Here is a 10,746-nt window from a genome sequence, read left to right on the forward strand (position 1 = left end):
GTGGTAAAGTGCCTCTGAGTTCAATGCCTAAGCTGCCAAAAAAAAAAAAGATAGGTTGGGGCTGTAGCTCAGTGGTAGAGCGCTTGCCTCGCAGATGTGAAGCCCTGGGTTTGATCCTCAGCACTACATAAAAATGAATCAATCAATCAATCGTGTTCATCTAAAACTAAATGTGTGTGTTTGTGTGTGTGTGTGTGTGTGTGTGGATAGAGTACATGCAATCAAATATACTTCTACTCACCCACAAATCACATGTTAGAATTTCATTTTTCAGAGGACTCTTGGCTTCTGTTCCCCAGCCATGTTCCCTAGACCAGCCTGACAAGTTAGTTTGGTCAACTCCATTCCCTTCTCGCTTTTCTCTTCTATCTTTCTTTGTTCTTCCTCATGCTGGTGTCAGCAATGAAGAGTCTGGATTCTTTCTGATTCAAACAGTTTTGTTTTGGGGATGAGAAACGTGGTCTAAATCTTAGAATTGCGGACACAGGCATTTTTCTCTTTTTTCATCTCCTATCAAATTCTTTTCCATTTGGTGGTAATTTCCACCAAGTTGTGAAAGTAAGCCAGGAAAAACATCAGAGATGATGTGAGGAAAGAAATGCTGGGGCAGGGTTTTTCTGCACAAGGATTTAGTTGTGGGATTGCTGCATTATTTCCCCACCACAGGCTGCGTTTAGTTAGCAAAGCCCCCACTAAAAAGGAACGTGTGTGCCATCTTCTCAGACTTTTTATGACTGTGCATATGTGTACTCAATATGTGTTTATTTATTTTTCTGCATATGTGATCATGTTAAAATATGTCACTACTATTTACCCTCTAACCAGGGCTCATGGCCAATGCCTATAATCTCAGTGACGGGGAGGCTGAGGCAGGAGGATTGCAAGTTCAAAGCTAGCCTCAGCAACTTAGCTAGACCCTGTCTCGAAACATGGGGGAAAGTGAGCTGGGGATGTAGCTCGGTGGTAGAGTGACCCTGAATCCTCAGTACCACATTAAATAAATAAATAAATAAATGTATTATGTTCATCTACAACTAAAAAAATCTTTTTTAAAATTACTCTCTAGATGAAAGCTTATATTGCTAAGCCTTAGATTGTCCTTCACAGGGAGCAGGTGATGTCTAATGACAAATGACAACGTTCACAATCGCTGTGCTTTTTGTCACATAAGTCCGCAAATGTTCTTTTCTTCTACTGTGCTTAAGTATGTTTCCATGTCATGCTCTGTTAGTTCAATTCATTTAAAAAATAATAAGTGGCTCTTAAGTACTAGGCTTACATAGTTCTATATGTTGAGACTACTGGGATGAGTAGTCAGACAAAAATCTCTGCCCTCAGTCAACCTAACACTGGCTGGGTGGGATGGCAGTGCAGGGGGTAGAAAGACAGTATGTAAAATAAATAGATTACATACAGTATTAGGAGTTTTTTGGTTGGTTGTTTTTCGGCTTGTGCATGCTGGATAAGTGTTCTACACTGAGCCACACAGCCCCAGCTAGAAGGTGTCTTAATTAGATTTCTTGCTCTAACCAAACACCATAGACTAGGTGCCTTAGACAACATGAATTTATTTCCTACAGTTCTGGAGGCTGGGAATTCTGAGATCAGGTGCCAACATGGTGAGGTTCTGATGAGGGCTCTCTTCTGGGTTTTGACAGATGGCCTTCTTGTATCCTCATGTGGAAGAAAAAGCGTGATCTCTTGTGTCTTAGAAGGCACTAATCCCGTCATGGGGACCTAATTTCCAAAGGCTCTGTCTTCACCTACCATCACGTTGGGAACTAGGGCTTCGATATGATTTTGGGAGACGGGGGCACAGATAAGGTACAAGGGCCTGGGGATGAGCTGCCCTTCTACACAGGAACGGATGGTCACATGGAGCAGGTGACACCGAACAGAGCCTGGAGCAGGGAGTGAGCACCTTCATAAGCTCACTGCTGCTGCTCCCATCTCCCAGCCAGTCTGCCGCATGGAGGCTCCGAGAACTGGTTAATGTCGTTATCAATCTAATGTTGACTACGTCACTTAAAAATGGCTTCCCTACCTTCGCTTCTCTACCCTGTCCTTTCTGTTGACCTTTTGTCATCGTGATGGATGTTAGCTCCAGCATCCAAAAGCAGGGGTGCTCCATCAGGTACAAGGTTCCAGGCACGTTGTCACGGGCATCCCTCTAGAAATTAGTTTTGCTAATCTCCAGCTGAAGAGTAGGTCTGTCTGTCTTCTGATCATCTTTATTATCGTGCACTGATTTCTGCTGGTGAGGAGGCTGGAGAAGTTCTCTAGACACCTCCAGAGAGGAAAAGGGGACCAGAAACTGGTAGTGCCCAGACACTCTGATGAAAGGCTCTTTTGTATTTTTGCATATCCCTCATGGAATGTTCGGAGGGATGGCAGGCTCCCACAGTGCTCACTGGCATAGTTACTCTGAGCACAGTGTCCCTTTAGGAGCAGTCAAACATGTCCCTATTGTGAGTACTGCCATTATGTTCAGGGAAGGAGTGTTATCTTGGCAATGTTTTGGGGATCTTTAGGGATTGGAAATTTCGTGTTGATCCTGGGAGTTCTAAAAATCCAGATGCCTTCAACAGGTCACTTGTGACAGATTTGTGATATTGTCATGATTTTAAATTAGTGTTAATGAGTAAACGTAATTCAGTTGCTTGGTAAATGAGCAATACTAACAAAGGCTTGTGTCATCCACGACACTACTTATTATTAAATTAGAAAGCGAAAACAAATTTTTCAACTTTAAAGCATAAAAATGTTGGCTTAAGAAATTCCATTTAGTCAACATATGTCATTTGATTACAGCAAATGTTTATCTTTGCCCTGAGTCTAAAATTCTAAGGTTCAGAAAAAGAATAAATACCAATTTGATGTATTTGCTTTTTTCCATACCTATTGTGGCTCTGATTATTTCAAAGGGTAATATGAAAAACTTTCAAAAGCTATTGTAAAGAAAATTCTTATTTTTTAAATCTTTTATTGATTTTATTTTTTTTAAATACATGACAGCAGTAGAATGCATTACAATTCTTATTACACATATAGAGCACAATTTTTCATCTTTGTATATATAGTATGTTGAGGGCCACAGTTGGAATGACGCTTAGCATTTTGCCAGCGAGCCATTGAGATGATAATGGTTAAATTAAGCTGCATATTCAGTTGTATATAGACCCCTGCTGTCCGCCTCAGGCGCCCCCGCTACTTTGGAGTTCTCCCGGGGATTCCTGGGGAGTTCGCATTGGTTGGGGAAGTTCCAGAGGAGGGATTTCCGGTTGGTGGTTCCTGGAAGGGCCGTGTGGGTAGCGTCCATAGTTTGGCGGGCAATAAAGGAGTTCCTGTTTTGAACCTACAAGTGCCTCTTGGCGGCTAGGCCCGGTTATTTTGTGCTGGCATTTGGTGGCCCTGCGGGGAACGCCTGAGGGTAAGTGATAAGGTAAACTGCTCACTCCTGAAGGCAGTGCTAGAGGATGGGTAACCATTTAAAGATTCTTCTTTCGTTTTGTTTTGCTTTTGTTTTAAGTTGCCAGTCCCTGGAGATGGGTGGGACAGAAGAAAAACCGCTCACATCTGAGGAAAAACTGTTTGCATCTGAGGAACAGATAGGGAGAAAGGACGATGGACATTTCAGGAGGACAGAAAGGCTGATATAATGAATTTTTGTTGCATTTTTGTTTCATTTTGTCTCGGTTTTGTTTTGCATTATCTTAGTGAGGGGTATCTTCTTCACGGAAATATGGGATTAAAAATTAATAAGAACCAAACCGAAAGGGCGTTAAGTAAAGTGCTAGAGGAAGGAGGCATCTCAGTAAAATCAAGAACAGTTAGGGCTATGTATCGTTAAGACGATAGATACAAAGGTGTAGCCCATGGTTCATTAAAGAGGGGTTGTTAAATATATCACAATGGAACCATCATGGTGAAGATTTAAAAAAGATACAAAAGGAAAGCCCAGGAACTCTGCCAGTTGGCACATTACCATTATGGACATTGGTACAATCTTGTTTGCTTAGTCTAGGAGAAGACATTTTAAATCAAGTAAAAGAGGAAGTCTCTCGAGTTAGTCAGACAGGGGAAAAAGTTTAGAGAAGGAGGGGCTATCTGGAGAGAAGTTACAACGGAAAGTTGCTACTAACACCTTTCTATCACCAGAGGGCATAAGTGTCCAACCAACAGCTCCACCTATGGAGACAACATATGCTGAGTGGCCCTCAACCCCCGTAGTTGATAGATGGGATCCTGAGACAGGACCTCAAAGATTAGCATGCCCTGTATTTGAGGTGGCAGGAGGACAGTGAAATCACCATGTTTTAGATTTCAAAACAGTGAAGCAGCTAAAAGAGGCTGTAACAACCTGTGGTCCTCAAGCACCCTTCACTGTAAGCTTGGTCGAATCCATTACCAACTTGAACATGACGCCAGCAGATGGGACTAGTATGTGTAAAGCTGTGCTAAATGGAGGACAATACCTGTTATGGAAGGTTGCCAATGAGGAATTTTGCACGGAGACGGCTAGGTGAAATGCAGCAACCGGTTATCCTCATAGAAATCTAGATATGTTGTTAGGAAAGGGACCTTATGAGGATCAGCAGCAACAAATTAGATATGATCCTGCTATATACTCACAAATTGCTGCAGATGCAGTTAGGGCATGGAAGACTTTACAAGGACATGGAGATTTACAAGGTCAATTATCTAAGGTAATACAAGGAGCTAATGAACCTTACGCTGAATTTGTAGATAGGCTTATTTAAACAGCTACCAGAGTTTTGGGGGATACAGAACAAGCAATGCCATTAATAAAACTGGCTTATGAGCAAGCAAATCATTGGTGCAAGGAGGCCATTAGACCATGGAAACATAAAGACTTAAACACATATATTAAATTATGTAGAGACATTAATGAACAAGGGCAAGTCTTGGCAGCTGCAGTACAACAGGCTTTAGATGCCAGGCCAAAAACATGCTACAATTGTGAACAAACAGGACATTTTAAAAGGAATTCATGCCAATTCATGCCTTTATACATGTACTTTGGTTTTTTTATCATTACAATTCTTAATACACATATATACTACAATTTTTCATATCTGTTTGTATATAAAGTATGTATATAAAGTCTTCATACATGTACTTTCGATAATGATGTCCATCACATTCCACCATCCTTGCTAATCCCCTGCCCCCTCCCTTTCCCTCCCACCCCTCTTCCCTATCCAGAATTCATCTAATCCTCCCATGCTCTCCCTCCCTACTCCACTATGAGTCAGCCTCCTTATATCAGAGAAAACATTTGGCATTTGGTTTTTTGGGATTGGCTAACTTCACTTAGCATTCTTTTCCAACGCCATCCATTTACCTGCAAATGTCATGGTTTTGTTCTTTTTTAATGCTGAGTAAAATTCCATTTTGTATATATGCCATATTTTTTTTATCCATTCATCCACTGAAGGGCATCTAGGTTGACTCCACAGTTTAGCTATTGTGAATTGTGCTGCTATAAACATTGATGTGGCTGTGTCTCTGTAGTATGCTGTTTTTAAGTCCTTTGGGTATAGTCCGAGGAGAGGAATAGCTGGGTCAAATGGTGGTTCCATTTCCAGATTTCCAAGGAATCTCCATACTGCTTTCCATATTGGCTGCACCAATTTGCAGTCCCACCAGCAATGTATGAGTGTACCTTTCCTCCCACATTCTTGCCAACATTTATTGTTGTTTGTCTTCATAATAGCTGCCATTCTGACTGGAGTGAGATGACATCTTAGAGTAGTTTTGATTTGCATTTCTCTGATTGCTAGAGATAATGAGCATTTTTTCATATATTTGTTGATTGATTGTATATCCTCTTCTGAGAAGAGTCTGTTCAGGTCCTTGGCCCAGTTGTTGATTGGGTTATTTGTTTTTTCGGTGTTTAGCTTTTTGAGTTCTTTATATACCTTAGAGATTAGTGCTCTATCTGATGTGTGAGGGGTAAAAATTTGCTCCCATTCTGTAGGCTCTCTATTCACCTCACAGATTGTTTCTTTTGCTGAGAAGAAACTTCTTAGTTTGATTCCATCCCATTTATTGATTCTTGGTTTTAATTCTTTCACTATAGGAGTCAAGAAAATTATTTTAACTGATAAGTTCAATATCATCTTTCTTCCATTCTTTACTATTTCTTTCATGCTGGGGAATGGACCCAGGACTTTTATACATGTTACTCTTACCACTGAGCTATATCCCAGTCCTCAATATCTTCTTCCTCTTTTTTTTTAACATTTATTTTTTAGTGATAGGTAGACACAATACCTTTATTTTACTTTTATGTGGTGGTGAGGATCGAACCCAGTGCCTCACGCATGCTAGGCAAGAGCTCTTCCTCTGAACCACAACCCCCAGTCCTCTTTTTTTTTTCCTTTATTGTACCAGGGATTGAAGCCAGGGGTGTTCAGCCACTGAGCCACATCCCTAGTCCTTTTTATTATTTTTTAAAATTTTGAGACAGCATCTCACTAAATTGCTTATAACCTCTCTATTGCTCAGACTGGCTTTGAATTTCAATCCTCCTGCCTCAGCCTCTTGAGTAAGTGGGATTATAGGCATGTGACACCTGGCCTGTCTTTCTCCTCCTCATTCTCTAGTAATAGGCATTGAACCCAGGGATGCTCTACCAGGAGGCTATACCCAATCCTTTTTATTTTTTATTTTGAAACAGGATCTTGCTAAATGGCCAAGGCTGGACTCAAACTTAGGATCCTCCCACCCCAACCTCCTAAGTAACTGTGAATCCAGGTGTATGCCACCGTGCCCATCCCTCAATATCATTTTTTAAAATATATGAATATTTGTGCCATCCTTGTGCAGGGGCTATGCCAATTTTTTCTATGTCATTCAAATTTTAATGTTGCTGAGGTGAGCACTCTATCATTTTTATGCTCTCCACACTTGTGAAATGTGAAACATTTTTGCTTTGTGGTGCTGGGGATGGAACCCAGGGCCTTGCACTTGATAGGCGAGCATTCTACCTCAGAGCTACATTCCCAACCCTAAACGTGTTTAAGGTTAGATTTCATCAACTTCTCTGATAAGGCAGAAAACTTGAAATCTGAGCTTTCTGATTCTGATTTTACTGGATGACCTTGGGCAAGTCATTTAAGCCCTCAGGTTTGGTTTCCTTATCTTTAAGATAGACAGATTCTTTCCTTACCGATTCTGAAGTCATAGGGATGTGGTTAAAAAAAGCAGACAGTGCGCCAACATTCTAGCTCCTGGGAGATGAGCTCCATTGCATTTAGTCAGTGAATATCATTCTCTACTCTAGTTCTTTAGGGAGGCAGGCTATGAGAAGCCTGGCTGGTGATGCTGGCTAATTAGACATTCACACCTACACTGCTTAACTGTGCACCGATTTCTGTCTGAACCGACGCTCTTGGATAGCAGGTGTTTCCCAAGGTGCTTTATGTTTATTAATCATATTCTTTGATGAACCTGTCTGCAAAGTGTGGAGTTTGGAAATGGGCGTGTCACCTATATGACTGTATTCACATATGTCCAAATGGAGTTTTCTTACTGAAAGTTGAAATACCTTTCAAAAACTTGGTGATTTGGTAGGGAGTAAGGAAAGCTATCATTTACATCTGGAAAAGAGTGTCAAATTGTGGACTTTGTAATTATGTTGTACTGTTTTGCTCGAATTCGGGACCCCCAAAAGATCACCAGAGACCAACAACTCTTAACATTGATTAGCACATTCACTGGTGGGAACAAGTTGGGTAGAGGTGATTGGTTACTACAAGAGGGGGATTCGTTTGAACTGATTGGTTTAAGCCAAGAGGGGTGTTCGTGCTGAACTACATAGTTTTCCAACACCATAAACTTCTGGGGGGTCATCTGGCATCCCAGTATTTTCCCTGTCTCATGCGGATTGGTGGCTGCTAGGGGGTTGCTATGGGTTACCACCTAGCCTGACTGAGTCAGGGACACCTGACACTCCTGTCATTTGTAGATAAACAACTTAGCAGGGTGGGTATGTGCCTAGGAGTGCTCTGTGGGTCTTTCCAAGGACAAGAGTCATGCCCCCTTCCTTGGACAGGCTTTGCTCTGAGGTAGAGGCTGGTTTTTCAGTATTTCCCAGCTTCAAATGCTGGTCACAGGTCAAGTTCAAGTGTCATATATAAACCAAGCTTCTGTTGTACAGTCTTCATAAAACAAGGTCAAGGTGGTGCCGGTAGGGGTGTAAGGAGTGAAGAGGCCACGGGTTTTAGAAGCATACATCTCTCTTTAGTTGCATGTCACATTCAGGTGAACTTGACTGAGCCTATGTTGTTGTATGTGGGGTTTTATTTTGGTGAGGAGGGGTACCAGGGATTGAACTCCATCTCCAGCCCTATTTTGTATTTTATTTAGAGACTGGGTCTCACTGAGTTGCTGAGCACCTTGCTTTTTGATGAGGCTGGCTTTGAACTTGTGATCCTTTTGTCTCAGCCTCCCCAGCTGCTGGGATTACAGGCGTGAGCCACCATACCTGGCTTGTGCTGTTTTGTGTACTTGTGTGTATGCATGTATGGTTTGTTTTATCTATAGAGTGAGAATAATAATAGCACTTCCTACTATAATTATATTAAATATCCCTTTTTAGGGGAAGGGGCAGAGAGTATTTCCATTGGGAATTATATATAGGGCTGGGGACAACTTATCAAATATTTAGAAAAATTGAGAAGTGAATTTTAGTTCATCCCTGGTTTACCCCTTTGGGGTAAACACCTGAAGTGGTAAATGGATGGGTGTTTTGTATTATAACTTCCCCTCCTTTTTGCTCTCTTGAGCTCTCTGCTTTCTTCTCGGTGTTCTCTCCTAATTTCTTCTTTTCTGGTATGATCTCTGACATATTGAAACCTCCTCTGAATTCACTCACTTCTCCATGTCCTTCAAATGCACCCACGTGAATACCCATGGCTATTTCTTTCAAACTACAGGGGCTAACTCCAGCTTTTTTCCCCTGGCTCCATGGCAGATACATTTTAATTTTCAATCTATACACCTTTAGTTCTTAAGAAAACACTAAACCATATATAAAGTTTTTAATTCAAAATTCTAATAATCTCCATTTAGCATTTCCCCCCCCAATTCCTGTTTATTTTTGGCTCTTGGGGCAATGTCATCTTTTCTCTCTCTCTCTCTGTCTCTCTCTCTCTCTTTTTTAATGACACAATACCTTTATTTCACTTATTTTTATGTGGTGCTGAGGATTGAACCCAGTGCCTCACACATGTGAGGCAAGCGCTTTGCCACTGAGCCCCAGCCACAGCTCATCTTTTCTCTATCTTGCATATTAATCATTTGTAGTGGAAGAAAATTTTTTCTTCTGCTCTCTTAGGTTATCTGCCTGGGGCCTGTAAATTAAAGTGGTAAAAGACTAATAATAGAAAACATATACAAATTGTGTAAATATTAATGTTTTTGATTTTACATACGGAAGCTTCGTAGAGAAGAAATGAAAACCCAAGGAAGTCATTAGAATTGGGGGTTTATATACCATTTTAACAACGGGTGATAAATTGTGGAGAGCTGTCTACAAAGGCAAGGCGGGGTTGGACTGCAAAGGGCAGTAAATTGCAGAAAGGTGACTGGAAAATATACGATGTCTACATTTTAAGATTTGTTTAGTTTGGTTAAACAGGCTCATCACCTTGCCATCTCCAGAAATAAGAGTCTTCTGGCCTTTCTGACATAGGAGAGGAGCACCTTCACAAATGGACATTTCCTCTTCACAAAGGAATTTTATGCCAGTTTTAGGCAAATGGGGGAAGACAGAGAGCTCCTTTTGTGTCAGCTGTTTCTCAGCAGCCTTTAGTTCAAAATAATCCTTACACCAAAGTGGCACATTTTGCATAAGCATATTCTGTTCCCTTTAAATACAATAGTTGGGGAGACATTGAATTAGATTAGAATAGAAAAGGCAAATATGTATTCAAATATAGTTATGGCTGAAGGTATGAACAGACAGCTATCTATAAGTATTTATTCCCTTGGCCACCGCTCAGCCTTGAAACCCAACAAGCATATACAAAACAAACAACAGCCATGAGGGCTGGCTATGGTCATTTTGAGGTCACTAACTGACTTCCAACTGTGTATATCTTGATGCCTTGGGTAAAAGAGCCAGGGGTTGATTTGCACTATGGATGATTATATATTTTTCCATTTTGGTTTTTCTGTCTGACAGCAGCAGCGTGCAGGGTCAAAGACAGCCGGCCTCCCATGTCAGTGGTCTAGGATGGCCAGTGAAGCCACCAACATCCCAAGTCCTGTGGTGCGCCAGATTGACAAGCAGTTTCTGATTTGCAGTATATGCCTGGAACGGTACAAGAACCCCAAGGTTCTCCCCTGTCTGCACACGTTCTGCGAGAGGTAAGCCTCCTTTGTGCTTGGAGAAGGGACTCGCACAGACTGACCTCCTACCACCTTCCGCAGGCTTCTTTCCCAGAATTCTACCATCACCCAAGGGAGACAATGAAGCACTTGTGCTTCCGACAGACATCTAGAAACCCAATCATGAGCTAACGTACTGTATTTCAAATAATGCAAGTCAGAGAAAGCAACCAGGTAACTACTGACTGGTTCATTTTCAAAGGAGGTAGAACATTAAAAAGGTAGTTTAAAATAAAAACATTTAAAATTTTTTCTTTGTTCTTCAGAAATAATTTTTGTCAACTGCAAACTGCAGTAGTAATTGGCCAAAAAATAAGTAAATTTAAA

At 41.2% G+C, this 10,746-nt stretch overlaps 1 protein-coding gene and 1 non-coding gene across 13 annotated transcripts in view; one reads left to right on the plus strand and one right to left on the minus strand.

Moving 5' to 3' along the window:
* Trim2 (tripartite motif containing 2) overlaps positions 1-10,746 on the plus strand; it is a 189,328-nt gene that overhangs the window by 117,389 nt on the left and 61,193 nt on the right. For 9 of the 12 annotated variants that reach the window (XM_048813541.1, XM_048813542.1, XM_048813539.1 and 6 more), the window contains exon 2: positions 10,214-10,398. In XM_048813541.1, the coding sequence (XP_048669498.1) occupies positions 10,265-10,398 (134 nt within the window). In that variant the 5' untranslated portion in view covers positions 10,214-10,264. The remainder of the gene's footprint in view (positions 1-10,213; positions 10,399-10,746) is intronic. The other 3 variants (XM_048813533.1, XM_048813538.1, XM_048813536.1) reach the window with 1 other exon arrangement.
* Positions 6,807-6,912, minus strand: LOC125619869. Its single transcript, XR_007351459.1, has one exon. It is a non-coding gene; the product is annotated as a U6 spliceosomal RNA (small nuclear RNA).

Source organism: Marmota marmota, unplaced genomic scaffold (assembly GCF_001458135.2).
Source record: "Marmota marmota marmota unplaced genomic scaffold, marMar, whole genome shotgun sequence".
NCBI classification, from domain to species: domain Eukaryota; kingdom Metazoa; phylum Chordata; class Mammalia; order Rodentia; family Sciuridae; genus Marmota; species Marmota marmota.